This window comes from Lissotriton vulgaris, chromosome 7 (genome assembly GCF_964263255.1).
Source record: "Lissotriton vulgaris chromosome 7, aLisVul1.2, whole genome shotgun sequence".
NCBI lineage: Eukaryota > Metazoa > Chordata > Amphibia > Caudata > Salamandridae > Lissotriton > Lissotriton vulgaris.
Genome location: NC_141695.1, coordinates 771,326,605 through 771,347,748, shown reverse-complemented (window position 1 = coordinate 771,347,748; position 21,144 = coordinate 771,326,605). Strand labels below are relative to the sequence as shown.

General features: G+C 43.7%; 1 protein-coding gene across 1 annotated transcript in view; it reads right to left on the bottom strand.

Moving 5' to 3' along the window:
• Positions 1 to 555: 555 nt before the first annotated feature.
• Positions 556 to 21,144, bottom strand: part of GPR142 (G protein-coupled receptor 142) — a 301,751-nt gene continuing 281,162 nt past the window's right edge. The window contains exon 4 of the mRNA XM_086930999.1: positions 556 to 5,650. Coding sequence (XP_086787125.1) covers positions 4,770 to 5,650 — 881 coding nt within the window. The 3' untranslated portion in view covers positions 556 to 4,769. The remainder of the gene's footprint in view (positions 5,651 to 21,144) is intronic.

Genomic DNA, 21,144 nt, shown 5'->3' with positions numbered 1-21,144 from the left:
ACTCACCCTCAACCTCATGCTAAAGATTTACAAAAAAAACCATAAACAATTCTAAAAGCACTAACTCTAATGCTGCGAGACCTATTGCATTTCTAATGCTTGTTACCCAGAGGCTTCCTTTCTTCCTTCTACCCGTGCCGAGCACATGCAGAGGGCAAAAACACTAGAAAAAAACAAGAATACAGCGAGGGAATGTCCATGAAAACAGGTTTATTCGAAATAAAATTTCAATAATGTATAATGGACGAAATAGTCACTCTCATTTGGAATACTTAAGTCGCCAGTCACATGCTGGGAATGATATGACACCGGTGTAATGCTGTATTCCTGGAGACCTGCGAATCTGAGCAGACGTCATATAATGATCCCAACAGGCTGCTGGAGACAGAAGACCCGGGTCCCAGGAGGGTGAAAGAATGGGAGGATGCAGAAGTTTTGCCCTTCTTTTAAGATTTCTATATTCTATAGCTCCTTCTTCTTCCTGGCTTGTGTTTTGCTAACATCCTCTTCCACTTTTCTCAAATAATCAAAATGTCTTTCTTTCTCTTTCTTTCTCTTTCTTTCTTTCTTTCTTTCTTTCTTTCTTTCTTTCTTTCTTTCTTTCTTTCTTTCTTTCTTTCTTTCTTTCTTTCTTTCTTTCTTTCTTTCCATATAACAGCCCTACTGTCTCGCCCACATGACTCTAAATCTGCCATTTCCCCTTTTCATTATACCTTTCCAGCTATTTTCCATCATTTATCAATACTGTTTGATGATGTCTGTGTTTGCAAATTATGAAAACAATAGACTGCTGCAATAAAGAAAAAGAGCAAAATAGCACATCCTTTACAAAATGTAACATGGTGAAAGACAGCACTTTGGTGTGAACTAGCACGCTCTAGACAGCTTTTGTTATACAGTCCATGCTCCACAGGGTAGAAATGATGGCCAGTGATGTCATGTAAGTTCATCATCCTTTATGTAGCAGCAGCTTCACATTCGATGCTGACAGGTGATTGAAGGGAGCACGCAAAGGCAGGACCAGCTGTATTAGTCGACCTATAAAAATGCACCACATTAAAGAACAAAGCAGGCCGTTCATGCAACTTACATCACATTACACATGCAGGCTCAAAGTTAGCTACTGGCCTTTCCAGCAGCAAAGGGTACATAGCAAAGAATCCACAGGAACCAGGAGCAACAGACAGTGTCAGTTTAGCGACAGCCACAAGAATGATGTGTATTCATTACATTAGTGGTGACACTGACATGGCAGATTATAGTGTGACAAACATCAAAGTATACCAAGCCACCGCAACCACTGCTCGATTCTCGGCTTACTTCTTTAGGTCCCCATTATGGCTGCCACAGAGGATGGGGCGATATTAATCACACCCGAAAAAATCCAGCATCACGGGGTTCAACATTTATTACAAGTTTTATTCTCAAAATGGGGTCTATCATGCTGATGCTAGGGCTTTTTCCACGTTAAATTCTGGCAGGTTTGACTTGCTGAAATTTAACAGGGGCTATGGGCTTTATCAACTTGGTAATTACTAAGTGGGCAAAATGTATATTACGCACGTGTAATCTCATTCAATTTTATGAATTTTGTTTTAAACTATTTACTCCCAAGTTCCTGAAATTACACCCCAGAGAAATGGAGTGCATTAGCGCAGGAACAATGCAAACGACCAGAATAAGAGTGGTTGTTGTTCGCAGCACTTGTGTGTGATGTTTGCCCATTTTGAGATCAAAATATGTCTTGGCATCCAACTTAAATGGGAGGACGTATGTCACACCTAGATTTAGTGGTAAATATACATTTTGCAGTTTGAATATTTTCGCAGAATAGTTCAGAATTGTGTGTAATTAAAATCACATTCAGTGCAGGTTCACACAGCAATAGTAATTACTGGATGTGACCCAAATCATAATTATTACTCCTGTGCAAACAGTGGTTCTGAATATTCAGGTCCACTTGTTATGACGGCCTTAGGTGGCAAAACGGAAGGCTGGTCCGCATCTGAGGTTGTTTGTACTGGGTGGGGAGCATCACTGTAGAGACGTTTAGTGATCCTTGCGCAAGCTCAGTACATAGCTGAAAAAACCCCATTAAGTACCATATTCAAGGTGTGACAATTGACCCACAGCAATGCTACTACAAATCCAGAACGGTTGTGGAAAACCATAATGCGTGTAAAATCCGGCTGGAAATCATTTTACCTACCAGTGTCTGATAATAGTCACCCAAATGCTATGGTCTCCTAAACTTAAGCAATTAAAATGGGAAGTCTACAATATGCATAGCGCATTACCACAGAAATGCACTGTGACACACCTGAATATTAACATCCAGGGCGTAGCTTGAGGGGTTGTGTTTGGGGTGTTGCATCCCCCAATCAATGTATTCTTTAGTAAATAGTTAGGAATAGGTGCTTTCAGTTGGATATGTTGAGGTGTCTGTTGGATTTCACCAAGGGTTTTTACAAACACACACAAACACACACACACCTGCACGCTTAATCTTTCTGTGCTCTGTTTTAAAGTTCTTAAAAATGACAGATATTTTACACAATACTGGGGCATATGTACAAGCCCCTATCGCCATGGGAACGTCACTTTTTCTGACATTCTTGTGTCTCTGTGGGCTTTGGCTTATTTACAAAGCAGCTTAAGCCACTTCACGTGGCCTAACACTGCCTTGTAAATAAGGCCCCTTTTCATGCTATGCTTAGCATGAAAGGGGTGGGCAGTGGATGTTGCAGTGGGCGTTCCACCGCAACATCCACTGATTTTGACGCTGCCCTCTATTTACAAGAGCAGTGTAAATAGGAAGCAGCGCCAACATTAAGACCAGGGAAACTGGTCTTAACTTGGCAAAACGAGGAGAAATGCTTTATTTCATCTCGTTTTTGCTTTTTCCATATGTGCTGCCTTGTGCAGCACACATGGAAAAAGCAAAAAGCCTTGGATTGTTTATGTTCAGGAAGGTGAGCCTTCCTGCACATAAACAATCTTTTTAAAAAAATGACATTTTGTAACTTCTATGCGTGCTGCACTAAGCAGCACACATAGCAGTGACAACATGGCATTTCAAGATTGTTTATGTTCAGAAAGGAGGACCTTCCTGAACATAAACAATCTACCCCTGCACGCAGACACCCTTGCACATTGGTGCAAGGGTGACTGCTTTGGAGCTACACTGCTAAGTGTTGCGTCAGCACAGAGGGAAACACCCCTGCACTATATTCTTGTAAATATGGTGCAGCCCTGCATTTCAGAAGTGGTGGAGCATGTCGTTAAGACAAGGAGGCTAACAACACGCTCTGCCACTTCTGTTGTAAATATCCCCCACTGTGTTTTAAATACCACTACCAATCTGCACTTCTCTACCTTTCCACCACCTTTCACGTGCTGCTTCTCATCTAATGTATATTACCATGATATCCTAGCATGATTGTTGGGAAATCTGAAGATTACACCCAACCACAATCTTCCTTACCAAGCTATGCCCCTGTTAACACCTCCAATCGAGGGCCTTGAAGCAGCACCGCAAAGTCAATGAAGCAAATAAGGTTGCAGTCCAGCAGAAATGAATCAGCGATGCCATACAGATTGTTCAAATTCAAAACATTTCTATTGGCAAGCCGCTGGAATGCATCAATCATTGTGTTCATAACAGAGTGTAATAATATAGCGTCTCGAGACAATAGCATTATATCATTTAGGGTGAATGGCTTTGGCACGGGAACCTCCTAGTAAAACCTAGAAATGTTAGAAATGTTGCACAGAAAGACTCATAGTAATGTCTATTCACTGATCCTCTCTTAAGTAGCAGACCATTTTTGAAAAATGACCGCCTCCTCCTATAGCAACCTTTGTGAATGTTACAAATAAATAAGGAGCTAGCAGTGCCCGTTATGGCAGTTCTTGCTCAGTCATCAAACAACAAGCTATTAAAATTGGTGCCACACCCACAGCTCAGCAATAGTTGTTAAAGTTTTTTTTTTTTTTTTTAGACAAAAAGCAATGCAAAGTCCAAATGAGTCTACAGGTATCTAGGGTGGCTGACTGGGAGGATGTGGTAAATTGTACATTCTGCACACAGACAATGTTTAGCCACCTTTAAATCTCCTTTAATACTTCTGTGAGTCAAACTTTTATGCATGTCTTTTTCACTAATAGATTCTGTCCTCTGTTACTTAGCGATGTATCATTGATCAATCTTAGACAGGCTTGGGAGGTCTCTGATTCTTTAGCTAATGCCCCCTTTACCATGCCGTACAAATTGTTTCGCAGTACAGTGTTGTAAGCAGTTCTAGTCAATAATACATTGGAGAGGTGTCCAAATAACAAGACCCATCAAAACTCCTGTACAATGCCATAACTTTTGTTGATCACCTAACATTGCCTTGATAATGTCTTTTAAACAATAGGTTCCTAATTCAATTGTTTTCTGCCACAATCTCTGGCATTTCTGTAACCATAAACCACCGGCTGAAAGCTCACCTTGAATCCTGATTTGTGTAGAGTAAGAATATATATGTAACCCTCACTGGCATGTCCACATTAGTGACACCTCTGATTTCCTCTCACCTCTTAGAGATGTAGTTGCCCAGTCACGGTACCACGGCTCTCCCTATGATTCTTCCCGAGGGAACTAACATGACACTGTCACCTCTTCCTACACTGTCAATATAATATTATAGAAGCATTCTGAAGCTATTCTGATGACCAGAGATCAGCCACTCTCTGCTCTTCTTTAACTGCATGGTGTGCGTCCTCTTCTAAAGGGCAGTGCCATCAGGCAGGTGCAGTGGCTTTAGTGTGGACTCAGAGAAGCTCCCACAGTGGGACGTCTTGCCAAAGCTGGTGCTGTATTGCTTGCGGAAGCCCAGCACCTCCTGAACCATAGCTCGGAAGCGCTTGCTGACAAAGCAATACAGAAAGAAGTTGAAAGCTGTGTTCAGCAACGCCAGCATGTTGGCAATGTCCATGGCCAGGTGAGTCTTCCAGTCTTTATTGACAGGTGACACATACATATGATAAATGATGACAAAAGTACGTGGGGCCCAGAGAACGGCGAAGACAGTGGTGATAGCTAAGAGGATTGCTGTGGTCTTGCCCAGGCGGAGCCGCTGCCCACTGGAGTCTTTCTTCCGTTTCAGTTTCCATATGATGACGGAGTTGATAATGAGGAAAGTAGTGCATGGAATGAAGTAAATGGTGAAGCAGTGCACCCATTTCAAGATCCTGTCCAGCGTGCTGGGAGGACGGAAATCACGCCAGACATCTGACCACCAGTAGAAGGGGATGCCAGTTACGAAGGCCACAATGAAGACAGTAGCCACAATCTTGCGGGTGCGCTCTGGGTAGGAGAGCATGCGGTATTGTAGAGGGTGGCACAGGGCCAGGTAGCGATCTATTGTCAGCACCACGGTTATCCAAATGGAGGCGTGATTGGCAGCAAACTCAAGGATGCTGACTGTGTGGATGAAGGCGTTGGGAACTTCACGGTGCAGAATGGCAGTCTGGAGGATGAATCCCACAAAGACGATGAAGACCTGGGTGAGGATGTCAGATGTGGTGAGGGCCAGAAGGTAGTAGTAGGAGGATTTCTTAGTTTTGATGGCAAGGCGAGAGAGAGCAATCGCTGTCAGGATGTTAACTAGAAAGAGAATGAGATGAGAAAGGCATTGTTAAGCTTAATGGAATCAAGCCATAGTACATCATTTCTTGTGGGATGATTCATAATATAACCATGCAGTAAAGGTAGCACACATCACAGAGTTGTCCAGAGAGTACTGTCTTCAAAGAACTTTGTCAGATTCTTAATAAATATGTGATACACCATGCAAAGCTTCCTTCCAAAATGGTTTGGTCATTGCTTTGTTAATTATTGATGGACAACATTAAATGCTTTTAGGCAATCAAGAAGACAGGACTAAGCATGGGCGGAAAATCCGTTACGCTCGCGGATTTTGCAGATTTTCGGTAAATTCGCAATCCGCGAACGCTCGCGAATGTACCGAAAATCCGCAAATTCGCACGCAGCGGATTTTTTTTTCTTGGTGATACAATTTTGCGGCGTGCGGTGTAAGTTCGCAATTGCGAACTGGTACAAAACCCTCGCGAACTGGCAGAAATCCTTGCGAACTGGCAGAAATCCTTGCGAACACTAAAAAAAGCATTCAGCAGGTTCAAAAGTTCAAACTCATCATTAGTAACCATTCCCTGTAGTGCTTCCTGACAAACGCCCCTCCAGAGTTCAGTTGCTAGTTGCAACAATTGTATGACCCTGCTCTGACCCTCACAGCAGGCTCATAGAATAGCTACAAGTAGGCCACAAAGGTCCTGGAAAAAAAAATTGCACTGCAACAGAAAGCAAATTACAGATAAGGAAGCAGGTGCCAGACTGGAATTTTAAAACAGTGACACATTATTAAATCAACCCCAAATTAATTCATGTCAGTTGAAGCAGGCTGGTGTTCTTGCTTTTTCCGCCCATGTTCTACAGTGATGATGAACCAGAGGGTGGCATTGATGTACCAGAGGGTGGCATGGGTGAAACAGAGGGTGGCAGGGGTGAAACAGAGGGTGCTGGGAACCTGTGATGATGAACCAGAAGTAGAAACAACATAATCGTGACCGTTGCGAGCCGACATGTAAGTTCGCAATTGCGAACTGGTACAAAACCCTCGCGAACTGGCAGAAATCCTTGCGAACTGGCAGAATTCCTTGCGAACACAAAAAAAGCATTTAGCAGGTTCAAAAGTTCAAACTCATCATTAGTAACCATTCCCTGTAGTGCTTCCTGACAAGGGCCCCTCCAGAGTTCAGTTGCTAGTTGCAACAATTGTATGACCCTGCTCTGACCCTCACAGCAGGCTCATAGAATAGCTACAAGTAGGCCACAAAGGTCCTGGAAAAAAAAATTGCACTGCAACAGAAAGCAAATTACAGGTAAGGAAGCAGGTGCCAGACTGGAATTTTAAAACAGTGACACATTAATAAATCAACCCCAAATTAATTCATGTCAGTTGAAGCAGGCAGGTGTGCTTGCTTTCCCCCCCATATTCTACAGTGATGATGAACCAGAGGATGGCATTGATGTACCAGAGGGTGTCATGGGTGAAACAGAGGGTGGCAGGGGTGAAACAGAGGGTGCTGGGAACCTGTGATGATGAACCAGACGTAGAAACAACATAATCGTGACCGTTGCGAGCCGACATGTAAGTTCGCAATTGCGAACTGGTACAAAACCCTCGCGAACTGGCAGAAATCCTTGCAAACTGGCAAAAATCCTTGCGAACACACAAAAAAAAATCTGCAAATTCGCAAAATTCGCGAACGCCAGATTCGCAAAATTCGCCCATGCTTAGACAGGACATGGTGTCAAAATACCAAACGTTTATGGATTGTGGTGTCTTGGTTCAGTAACAGCTTCAAGGGCAGACCAGAGAGTTTGCCCATACAAACTCACAAATAACATTATTATCATCGGTAAACTCCCCTTACTGATTCACAAAATTAAATACGAAGTGTGGGATTTTGTACTTGGCAAATAGAATTTTCTCGCATTGAATTCTATCAATATGGTGGAACTTTCATATACATCAAATTTTCCAAAATAATAAATGATAGGCAAAGATTCAAGTGCTTCAGGATATTCACTATGAACCCATGCAGAAGCAACACTGTCACAAACAGACAAGGAGTAACTTGCTTTCCTAGAAATCATGTCAACCAATAATTTCATAAGATTCAAATCCAATATTCCAGGACTCAGCCTTTTTATCTCAGAATGTTACACATTTTCCTACTGATACAAAACCAAATCTGCTAATCCAAATCCAAATCTAGGTATTCACCTTTAATGTATGTAAGTCATACTCATCAGATACCCCATAGAGATTTGCTCAATTAACCAATATTACTTTCTCTAGCTCTTCTTTCCATCATAACTGAGCCAATTTAATATTTCCCATCACCATCCTATTCATTCTTCCTACTAAGCCATTCACCTTTGGATTCTACAAAGCGGTAAATTGATGGACCACCAAATATCCTTTATCTATTCTGGCGTTTTATTCCTCTATCCATTTTGAAGAGTAATGAATCTACTCTAAGGGCCCAAATGGTCCTACGACCCTGTTGCATCTAAAGCTACATCTTGTTATGTCTTTCCTTTCATTGTCACTTGCACCTATAGTACATTGCACGCCTTTAACACCCATGGCAAAAAGTTTTTCGCAAGTTTCTACAATAGTTTTTTCAGTCACCAATACATCGCCCTCACATGTTATCCTTACACCCTTTCATTTCTATCCTTTAGGTGGCATCAATCTCCTCTGCCTTTTTATTGCTCAATCAAGTTGATAAAATCGGGAGCGGTATCGCAATTATTTTTAAAAAAGATTATTCATACAAATGGGAAACACCATCTTGTGAAGGTTGTGAAGCTGCTTTTTTTAGACTCCTCCTTACTCCCCAGTTCACGTTGACAGGCTTTCTGGTCTATCGACCCCCTGGTGCAGCGGGTCCATGGGCTGCAAGTTTTCCAGACATTATTGCCCCTTTCTTACTCAATGCAGACAATTTCACCATCGTAGGCGACCTCAATATCCATTTTCATGACCCTACTTGTAAGATTGGCTCTAGCTTGATTGCCGCTCTCGAGGCCATGAAAATACCCCTTTGCAATTCAGGCCCTAATCATAGGGGGGGTTACTTGTTAGACCCCATTTTTTCTAACCTACCCAATATTTCAAGCCAAAAAGACCTGCCCCTACTTTGGTCTGACCATTTTCTGGTAAATTTTAAGTTGGAGCTGGACTCACGGACAAACAGCCTGGCCACCTCATTACCTAAAGTTAGGAATAGAAATTGGAAGAATCTAGATATTGACGCCTTAAACCAACATCTTGCGAGCAATATTCCTGATGTTTCCTCCATTCAGATCTCGGATGCAGTGGCCATCCACACTTGGATTACGGCATCTGTGAACACCTGCCTCCCTACTTCCTTTAAGAAACTAAATAATCATCGTCCTCCTGCCCCATGGTTCACCAAAAAAATTTAAATCGAAAAAAACAAATGTAAGGCTCTGGAAAGATGCTGGAGGAAGGATTATGCCCTAGAATCCAAACACTGCTACAAAACTGCCAAGAGAGAGTATCATTCTCTATGTAAATCAGCGCTTGCCGATTATGTGAATAGAACTATTACATCTGTGCACAATAATGCAAAAGTCCTATTCAAATTAGTTGGGGATCTCTCAGGAGAAAATTGCCAACCTTCACCTCCCACACTTGATGAAGCACACTGCGAAGTTGTGGCGCAGTTCTTTATCGAAAAAGTCAAAAAGATCTATGAAGAACTGGAGACTTTAAATATTAATAAAGAACAGCACACAATGGACCCATCGCCCAGTCTTGCCGGAAACAACCCAGTTGGGCCCCCGGACTTGGCTGCTAATGTGGAAATAACAAATTGGCAACCCTTAGACTCTCTGTCCTTTAATGCTATTTTAAATAGTCTTAAGTCTGGCGCCTCTAACGACCCTCTCCCAGTTAATATTTTTCAAAAAATATATTCCTCTGCATTAAAGATTGTTATGGAACTACTTAATGCTTCACTTAGGGAAGCCATTTTACCAGCAGAATGGAAACCAAATGCGGATCCAGCTGTGCCCTCAAACTTCTGTCCAATTTCCTTACTGCCTTTTTTTTCTAAGATCCTGAAAAAACACGTGAACCAACAGCTTACACGGTTTGTGGAAGTTAATAACATTCTACACAGATCCGAATCAGGCTTCAGAGCCGGATATTCCACAGAGTCTACTCTCTTAGTAGTTACAGAAACAATATGCCAGCGTCTGGATAAAGGGGAAAGGGTGTCACTTATCTTATTAGATCTAAGTGCAGCCTTTGATACGGTGTCTCATCGTTCCCTTTAAAAAGCGCTCCAGTCTCGGGGAATTGTTGGTCTGGCTCTGGAATGGATCAAAAACCTCCTGACTGACAGGACGTTTCAGGTCTTCTCCCCATCACCGTGCTCTAATTCCTATGCATCTCCTTATGGAGTACCACAGGGCTCAATACTTAGCCCTATGCTCTTTAATCTTTATGTCAGCCCTTTAACCACCATTGCGAAGAGGCTGGGTTGTCAATCTTCTCTTATGCAGATGACACCCAGGTTCTCTTTTCACTATCTGCCAATAAAAACTACAGAGGTTCATCCCTTCAGGAAGGGCTGCATAAAATCGCCAGTTGGATCACCACTAACTGGTTAAAGCTTAATGGAGGAAAGACGGAAGTTTTGATCATCGGAAAAGATAAAGATCTCTGGAGCCCGCACCATTGGCCACCAGAAATGGGTGAACTTTCTAAACCTGTGCAGACTGCACGTAATTTGGCCTTAGTGATTGATGATCAGCTTACTATGAAACAGCAAGTAGCTAAGACCACATCCATTTGTTTCACTATTCTCAAATGGCTCTGCAAGATACTATGGATACTGCCTGAACCCACTCAAAGAATAGTTATCCAGGCCTTGATTATGTTAAGGCTGGATTACGGCAACATCCTATATCTAGAAGCGAATAGGGAGTTAGTACGTAAGTTGCAGGTAGTACAGAATTCTGCGCCCAGCCTACTTCGTCATGCACCCAAAACATCCCCCATCTCAGCACTTTGCGTGACCTTCATTGGCTTAGGATTGAGCATCGAACGAAATTTAAGGCCTTATGTTATATGCATAATATTAAATTAGGCACGGCACCACACTACGTATGCGCCTTAGCCCAGATATATCTTCCCACCCATCTTCATTGCTCCTCATCTCTTGCTAACTTCCTATTGCCCAGATTTAAACTTTCACCTATGGGCGGCCGCTCATTATCGTATTTGGCTCCTATATTGTGGAACTCCCTACCCTCCTTACTTTGTCACGAAGTGAGCCACAAAAGCTTCTGCAAAGGCCTTAAGACCAGGCCATTCAACCAGTAAGTGCGGTTTCTTCAGTCTGCAATGTGTCCTGGGGGCCGGGAAACCTCCGGGTAGCTGAGCGCCTTATAAATTTAATTTAATAATAATAATAATCACTTGTTGACAGTTCTCCCCCGTGTAGCATTCCCACAACAAACCTGCTGGTGTTTAACATCCCACGTCTTGTGTATAGCATTTCTTTCATTCCAGGCAGCTCACAGGTTTCCTCTGAAAAATGTAGAATTAATTTTGCACAGTGCTCCATTAAGTCAGACAATGACTGTCATTGTCTGCTAATGTCAGGTGACTTGGCTTCCAACATTACCTCAACCAGCGGATTCCTAGATCTAAATTCCTTGCAAAATATTGTAGGTGCAAAATACAAAAACAATAGTTCCCCTATCTTACATTTAGACACCGTAAATGTCAACACGTAGCCTTCAGTGTTCTCCAAAATTTATGCGACCATTTATCAAATTTCTGCAAAGTTTTTGAAAAAAATCATGGTGGAAGCAGGCTAGGTCTTTTGCCGTAAAAAACATGGTTGATGGATAGAATGCAGAACAATGTCTTACATTCACCCCAGTGCAAAGATCTGGGCCTAAATCCATCGTTTTTTTGCACTCCACGCCACCCTAGGTCAGACAATGGCTATATGCAAATCAGCCTTGACCCTGTGCCTCATGGGAACATTGGCTGGACTGTTCCCATGAGGCACAGGGTCAGACAGATTTGCATATGGCCATGTCTGAACTGGGGTGGTGGGGAGTGCAAAAAAACGATGGATTTAGGACCAGATCTCTGTACTGGGGTGAATGTATGACATTGTTCTGCATTCTGTCCATCAACTGTGGTTTTTTCCATTTGTCACCCCGAGTGGGATGGGTATGCTCAGACGTGAGTCCCATGCTCTCCACACCACTGGATTCAAGCAAGCCGGGCTGAAGACGGCTGGAATGCCAGAAACCGGTCCTCGGGAGCTTGTTTCCGGTCCAGGGAAGGCATGGCTTGGCAGTTCGGGCTGGACTGTTCCCATGAGGCACAGGGTCAGACTGATTTGCATATGGCCATGTCTGAACTGGGGTGGTGTGGAGTGCAAAAAAACAATCGATTTAGGACCAGATCTCTGTACTGGGGTGAATGTATGGCATTGTTCTGCATTCTGTCCATCAACTGTGGTTTTTTGCATTTGTCACCCCGAGTGACTTATTACAATCAGATGCCGACGATTCTGTTCTGAGGCTGGTGTGAAGTAAACTGCTAGCTCGCTGCTGGCAAAAGTGACCCGATGAAGCTGGTACCTATAAACTGCAACCCATCCATCCATGTTCACACCCGATGTGCAGTTATCTTTGTGGCGATTTTGCAGCTGAAAGCAGTTGTGCTGTCTACGATCTTGCAAAGTTTCACAGTGAAGGCAACCTGCTCATTTATAAAGGTGCCTACTCACAAAGGCACATTTTGTCATAAATATGTATTTATGACAACATTTACATCTTTTCGATCTGCAAAAAATTCACAAACGGATTACTGGTAGGTGTAAACCCAATTTTTTAGGGGCCAAATCTTTCCGCCACGAGAACACAGATCTCTGCAGTCATAAACCCCATACAGAGGGTTAGAAGTAGGCATTCCACAGCCAGGTTTTCTTTGGAAGTTTAGGAATGCCCACAAACAACGTCCATGTTGGAAAGTGTCGTAAGTTGACACCAGCACACAGCCGGCATAACTCCCCTTTCAGGGAGGGATTGGAATAGAGCACACCCAGATCTGATGGAGGTGTAGGAGAAGGGCTTTCTCAGAATTTCCCTTAGTGAAAAATACTAAAATGTGTATTTGAACAAGCAATCTATTCCTCCAGTGTGGAGTTTACTACAGTGGAAACCTCCAAACAGGGCGTATAGGAGCCCGCCTGGAAAGTCATATGACATTCCCAAGAGTACACCTGGAAATCTACATCTCAGATACTTTTCAGGCACACTGCTGGAAGTATTTTCTGAATAGAAAAAATTGGGAAAGTATATTCAGATGATAAGGAAATCTCGGCTCCTACTTTTCCTACTATTTCTATGTAAAGTTCAACTATGGGTTATAGTAGATGTGTTTTGATGAGTGGGCTATCTAAAATCGATTCTGTATTGATTTTGAGGTGTGCGTGATGAGAATAGCGATTGAAGACATCATGGTTCTACAAAGGAGTTGTGGGATTCATTTGTATGATATTGGGAGACGCCTCCGGAGAGTGATTTGACATTTTTGTAAGAGAGAAGCTAGAGACATAGGCAAACATTATTTGCTTAGGTAACTACCATGTCGTTTGGTGAAGTGAGCTAAACAATTGTTGTGAAAGTGCCTGGTGTACAGACACTATTATATATATATTAGAGCTAATAATTAGTGCAGACATGGTATGTTATGTGGATGTACATTTTTTAGTAATAATTAGGCCTGTCCAGTTAGATGTAGTAGGATAAACAGTTGCTATTGTACACTTTTTCTATAACAGTACTTGATTATTTGTAGAATAGATATTTGGCCTCTGGTGGGAAGCCTTACTTTAACAATATCTGTTTTTGCAACTGTATTGCATTTTGCATTAGAGATATTTAATACACAGCCAGATAATACTTGCAAGAGGATCATTTATCAACTAGAAAACTAAAAACAGAGCACAGCAGCAATAGAAATATCAACTGCCCAACAAAAGTCAGTAATGTGTTTTAATTGCCCAAGTACATCATGACTCAAAACAATCCAAATGGCAAGAACATAAACAGCATATATTTATATAAACAAATTGACATGTTGTTGTAGAACATCCCAGCTGACACGTGTTTCGTCGATAAACGACTTTCTCAAGGCTGTAAATTGCAAATAAGTGTTGTAGAGTCCACCAACACAAGCTATTTAGTTTGGGAACGGTACTAGGCTGTCTCTACTGATCCGTATGAGTAAAGAGCTTTAGAAATACCATGAAAACGTAAAATCCACATGGGCACCCCCTTTATTCTCTCTGCTTGCGACTTCCCTGAAGTAATGGAAACAACTGTAAAGGTTTGATTAGTGAAAGTAAGTTCCGAATTCCCCATTGCGCTAGTCGGTTCACAAGACAAAGATAACAAAAGCTCCTTTATAGATTATCGGTCCATTCCCCAAGATTTTGGCTAGTAAAAAATAGAGTGCAAGGTCCCCGTTAGGATGGACGTTTGAAAAGCTAGCGTCAAGGGCTCCTCAATAGATTATCTGTCATGCTCCGACATCCGTGCTGTATGCCAAACTGGTTTCCGACGTATATAGAGAATGCACTTTTGTATACATATACGTCGGGAACCAGTTTGGCATACAGCTCTGATGTCGGAGCAAGACAGATAATCTATGGAGGAGACCTAGACGCTGGCTTTTCAAACGTCCTTGTGAACCGACTAGCGCAACGGGGAATTCGGATCTTACTTTCACTAATCAAACTGTTACAGTTATTTCCATCACTTCAGGGAAGTCACAAGCAGAGAGAAGAAAGGGGGTGCATGTGTAGATTTTACGATTTCATGATATTTCTGAAGGTCTTTACTCATACGGATCAATAGAGACAGCCTAGTACCGTTGCAGAATTTTCGACCGTTAACTAAATAGCTTGTGTTGATGGCCTCTACAACATTTTGTTGGAATTTTAAGCCTTGGGAAAGTCGATTATCGACGAAACATGTGTTGGCTGGGGATGTTCTACAACTATGTGTCAACTTGTTTAAATAAATATATGCTGTTTATGTTCTTGCCATTTGGATTGTTTTGAGTCATGATGTACTTGGGCAATTAAAATACATTACTGACTTTGGTTGGTCAGTTGGTACTTCTATTGGTGCTGTGCTCTGTTTTTGGTTTTCTAGTGTGTACGTGCATGGAGGAATTTTCCTTTCTGCGCAGGCGGACACTGCGGATGGCACAGTGTTAATATTGAGCACGCTAAATGAGATATTAGTATATACTTGTGCAATACATTAACAGAGGTGCTGACTGTTCTCTTAGTTACTACTGCCATCACTTTGATATTATCAACTCTGTCACCATTTCATTTTTGTTCAATGCAATCTGCTTTGCAGTCTGTGAGTGAGGAGATTTTGGGGTAATGGTATGAATTTCCTGTTTTTTTTTGCCATGGGGCTGTTGTCAGGAATGTCTGGGAGTAGTCCTCTTAGGGAAGTGTTTGTAGTCTGGTGTCTTACTATTCATAGATATGGTTGATGAGAAGACAATGCAGTGGGAATTATAGTAAAAAGTGAGTATCTACAAATTTGTCTTGTGTGAAAATCTGGGTAGATGGCAAACATAGCAAACTGGTTTCTAGCAGGTGTGGATGTTTTGTTATCAATAGCAGCTATTTGACATCAGATTCAAAATATAGTGGTTCTCTTCAAAGAATTTCATGGATATGATATTCACTAGATTATAGGCTATGGTTGCCCATTCCAGTTCCGTTATGATTTCCGTGACTCTACAGCTTATCTGCTGAAGTGAATGTGTCAGGTAGAAGTGTATCGGTTTCATTCCTTGGGTTTCCCATTATTGAATGCAGTATTAGGGATGGGAAAGTAGTGTTAAAAAAAGTAAAGGCATTACTGTTTGGGTGTGAGGTATGGACAGTGACGTTGTTAACTTTACCCTGGAAAAAGATTAAAGTTAGCTAACGCTGAGAAGTGATAATAGTTGTTTTGGGGGGACAGCGTTTACAACGCAACTTTTACCACGCAGTACCTTTACCACGCAACTTTTACAACGCAAGTCGTTACAACGACTTGCGCTGGGGGACGCTGTAGGATAGGGAATGGTTTACTTTACTATCCAAAACCTTCCCTACTATCCACGGGGACTAGAGTTGGAATACTAAATAAAACCATTCACTACCCAGCGCCCCCCAACGCAAGTCGTTGTAACGACTTGCGTTGTAAAACCTGCGTGGTAAAGGCATGCGTTGTAAAAGCATGCGTAGTAACGACATACATCCGTTGTTTTGTGTGTAAAGTTAGTAACCAAAAGTTAGAAGGAGTAATCCTAAACCTTATCTGATTTGTTTGACGATTTGAGGTGAGATGTTCTGGAATCGATTGTTGTGTAACCCAGATATACATTTTTCCTTCCATACTGTTTTCTTCCAGTGCTTCCACCGTTTGTGGATAATACCATTGTTGGAAATTGCCCTTTTGCAGGGTTACCCCAAACATTTTGCCTTTTTCCTCCTCTGTTTTTCTCTTCTTTTTCCTGGCTTTAGGACTTTGTGCACTTTTTTACTGCTGACCCATGCGAAAGTGCATTTGCACTGTGTCTAAAATGGATTGGCGTTTGGTTCTCCATGAATGACATATTTAATTTACTGATAAGTCCCTAGTACAGTGCACTATATGTGCCCAGGGCCTGTAAATTAAATGCTACTGTTGAGCCTGTGGGGCTGATTGTGCCACCCACATTAGTTGAAACATGATTCAGGACTACAACCGCAGAACCTGTGTATACAGTTTTAAACTGCCATTTCGGCCTGGGAAGTTCCCCTACTTGACAGGCCCAAACCTTTCTTTTAATACATATGGGTAAGCCCTAAAGTAGGCCCTGGGTAGCCCCAGGGACAGGATGCAGTGTATTTAAAAGGTGGTACATATACTTTAGAGTTCTACATGTTCTGGTGGTGAAAAACTGCCAAATTCATTTCTCACTACAACAATATCTCTCCCATAGGTTAGCATTGGAGCTGCCTTGTAAAACTTTACAAGTGTAACTTCCAATTGGAAAAAGATAGGAAGAATATGTTTTAGTGTCTCTGGGCTCACAATTAAAAAAAACATCTTTCAGTGAGGTTGGCTTTTAAATTGTAGACTCAAAATGCCACTTTTATAAAGTTTATGCAAAAAGAATAAATAATGGACAGAATGCCCAACAATGTCATACATTCACCCCAGTACAGAGCTCTGGGCCTAAGTCCATCGTTTTTTTGCTCACCATGCCATTCCAGGTTGGATCCAGCCATATGCAAATCAGTCTTGACCCTGCACCCAATGGGAACAGTCCAGTCCGAACTGCCAGGCCAGGTTCTCCTTGGACTGGAAACAAGCATCCTAGGACTGGTTTCGGGCTTTCGGCCTCATCAGCCAGGATAGCTTGACTCCAGTGGCATGGAGAGCATGGGACCCACGTCTGGGCATACGCGTCCCACTCGGGGTGACAAATCAAAAAGAATAAATGATGGACAGAATGCAGAACAATGGCATACATTCACCCCAGTACAGAGATCTGGGCCTGCTTTGTTCGCCCTAAGTTGGCAGGGTATGAACAGACTTGGTTCCCTTGCTTACTTTGCCACATGATTCAAGCTAGCCTGGCTGATGAAGGGTGTTACCCAGAAACCGGTCCCAAGATGCTTGTTTCCGGTTCAGGGAAGCCCTGGCTTGGCAGTTCGGGCTGGACTGCTCCCATGAGGCAATCAATCAATCAATCAATCAATCAGGGAATTGTAAGGGCGCTACTCACCCGTGAGGGTCTCAAGGCGCTGAGGTGGGGTCCGCAGATCTGTTTAGCCAAAGAGCCAGGTCTTGAGGGTCTTCCTGAAGGTGTTCAGGGAGGGAGCGCATCTGATGTCTGCCGCTAGCTCATTCCAGGTCTAGGCTGCAATGTGAGAGAAGGATCTTCCGCCTGCCCTGGCTCTGTGGATGCGCGGGGTTCGGCCAGTGCGAGGTTAGAAGTTCGAAGGTTTCTTTTGGGTACTTGGAAGTTGATTCTGTCGTTGAGGAATTTGGGTCCGTTGTTTTGTAGGCAATTGTAGGTGTGAGTGAGGATTTTGAAAGTGACTCTTTTCTCCACGGAGGCCAGTGGAGACTTCGTAGGTGTTGACTGATGTGATTGTGTCGGAGGATGCCGAGGACGAGTCTGGCGGTGGTGTTCTGTATTGTCTGGAGTTTGCCGAGTAAGGACTTGTTGAAGCCGGCGTAGAGTGTATTTCCATGGCCCAGTCTGCTGGTGATGAGTGTGTGGTTGACTGTCTTCCTTGACTCAGGGGGGATCCACTTGAAGGTCTTGCGGAGGGTGCGGGGGTGTTGAAGTAGACGGAGGTGGCGGAGTTGACCTGTCGGTTCACGGTGAGTAATGAGTCGAGTACGATGCAGAGGTTCTTGGCGTGGTCTAAGGGGGTAGGTGGGCTTCTGAGGGCGGTCGGCCGCCATGTGCTGTCCCATGCAGAAGGGGTGGTACAGATGACACAGACTTCTGTCTTCTCGGCGTTGAGCTTCAGGCAGCTGTTGGTCATCCAGACTGCGACGTCTTGCATTCCTTTCTGGAAGTTGAGTTTGGCAATGGTGGGTCTTTGGTGAGGGAGAGGATAAGCTGGGTGTCGTTGGCGTAGAATACGATGTTTAGGCCGTGTTTTTGGACGATGGCTGCGAGGGGGGCCATGTAGATGTTGAAGAGGGTGGTGCTCAGGGATGAACCCTGTGGACTCCGCAGGTGATTTTCGTGGGGAGAGGAAGGGTGGGAGTCTGATCCTTTGGCTTCTTCCGGTGAGGATTGATCGGATCCAGTCCAGGACTGTTCCTTGTATGCCTGCATTGTGTAGTCTGGCGACTAGTGTGTGGTGGGAGATGGGGTCGAAGGCCGCTGATAGGTCGAGTAGGAAGAGGGCTGCAGAGTGGCCTTGGTCCAGGAGGTTGTGGATGTCATCTGTGGTGGCAAGTAGGGCAGTCTCTGTGCTGTGGTTGCTTTGGAATACAGATTGGGACGGGTCGAGGACGGTGTTCTCTTCAGTGAACTGTGTCAGTTTCCTGTTGACTGTTTTCTCTGCAACTTTGGCTGCGAAAGGGAGGAGCAAGATGGGCCGATAGTTCTTGAGGTCGATGGGGTCAGCTGGGGGCTTCTTGAGCAGAGGTCTGAGGTCTGACTCCTCCGCGCTTCCAATTGTCTAGGAAGGTGCCTGTTTTGACGGTGGTGTTGAGGGTGCATTGTAGTTCGGGTGCGATGGCAGCCGCGGCTCTGTGGTAGATGTGAGGGTGCAGGGGTCGGTGGGGGCCCCTTAGTGGATGTTTTCATGGTCGAGGCGGTGTCTTCGGCCGTGATTGGTGTCCAGCTGGAGATGGTGTGCTGGCTGGTGTTTCTAGGGGGCGGGGGGCGGGGCTGTCTGAGGCACCTGGTGAATGGTCGACGAGGTTGTCGTATAGGTTTTTGATCTTGAGGTGGAAATAGGTTCCACGCTTGTCGCAGAGGTCTTGGAAAGTGGTGATATCTGTGGCTTCGCTGCGTGGGTGGGTGAATTCTTGAATGACACTGAAAAGTTCCTTAGAATTGGTGGAGTTGGCCAGGATTTTGTTGTGGATGAAGTTCCTCTTGGTGGCTCTGATCTGGTTGTGGTAGTCCGTCATGGCACAGGGTCAAGACTGATTTGAATATAGCCATCATCTCCTTGTATTTACTTTCATAATGTTGGCATTTTCTTACTCTAACCATTCTGTGCCTCTGCCTGTCTCTGGATTACACTTCTGTGTTGGGTGACAGCTGGGTTTTGCTCATTCCCTCTAGACTGTCACACACACAAAGGAATCTGAGGTGTGCCCTGCATACCCTGATGACCCAGGTTGTGGGTCTTTCTGAGCTACAGTGAGAGGGAGGGGCTGACACTTGCACTTGAATAGGGCTGTGCCTGTCCCCCCACAAAGAGTTACACACCCCCAGTAGTATGTCTGGAGTCATGGAAGGAAAGGTCAGGGTCTTGTGCACTGCAAAGACCTTTTATTGAAGTCTCCCTACTTCAAAGGCTGACATTGGTATAAGTACTGTACCTCTGACACCATATACTTAAAACACTTCTGGTATTGATAACATTCTGCCAGAAAGAAGAGCTGTTGTACTGGTAGGAGGGACTGCCACTTTGCTGCTTGGTTTGCTATGTTGGCTGCCTGCTACTTCTTACCTGTGAGTGAAAGAACTGGACTTTACTCTCTTCATCCTGCATCTCTAAATGTTATCCAAGAACTTGTTGAGCGTGCCTCCTGTTTCTGAAGTCTCAAGGATATAAAAGATTTCAATTGTATCTTGTTACAGCACCTGGGCTCCTCCTCTGTGAGTCCAGCTCTGTCAAGTGGTGCCAAATCCAGTCCTGGGCCCTTGGAGGTGCGTGGCTGGTGCTGTAACCCAGGAAACAAATGCATCAACACCGAAGTTTCATTCGGAACTACCGCATTTATCAGAGATATCAACACATCGCTGCTGCCTGCACTAAAGCCGTGGACACCGCTGCCGACTGTGCGACATACCAACCTCGACTTAGAAACGTAACCCTGACTTTACTGATGTAGTGCTTCTGAATCACCGCTGCAGCAAGATTCTTGAACACTGCATCGGTGATGTCTGCGGCATCCTGTCCCGACATTGATGGCTTTGTGCCAATGCATCGCCTTCAGCCCAGGGGTTTGACACTGACACCTCAGTGCTCTTGACATCAACGCATCAATGATGTAGCCCACCTTCGGAACCAACGCATTGCCTCCATTTTTCAATGCATCGTCCCAGAGCTTCGATGTATCCAAGATACTGTCAGCGGGTCTGCGTGACTCCAGTATCCGACTCGCTCTCCATTGCAGTCAGACTTAACTTTTGGATTTACCCTGGTCAAGCATGACCAGATAGCCCGAGTTGGAACAACTGACTTCTAAGCACTGAATTGTGATTTAATCTTGCAAACATTCATCTTGACTTGTGTGTGTTGAATTTTTGATTGTCGTAAGACCAAATCCTCTCACAATTTGGAGTTAATGTTTTCGGAGTTCAATTTCCATCAGAAAATATAGTATTTCAAGCCACGGGGTCCAATGACTCACTTTCCATTGTTTTCTCAGGTGTCCTTTCAGGATTGTTATATATGTGATGTTTTTAACCTGTCAATAAAATGGTCTCGGGCTCCATGTTCTATCTGTTCTGAATAAGAGCGCATTTAACAAAGTGATACCAAATTTTCCGCTGTGTCATTTGAACAGTGTGATAGTTAAATTGCTGATTACTGTACTAATGACTAAGAATAAATTGGTGATCAGCCAAGAGTTCATTATAATTGATGGAGGGATCTCTTTGAGCTGTAGACTCTAATGCCTAATGACTCTAATGTGCTAATCGAGTCACTGGGGAAACAAAAACGTAATCACAAATACGC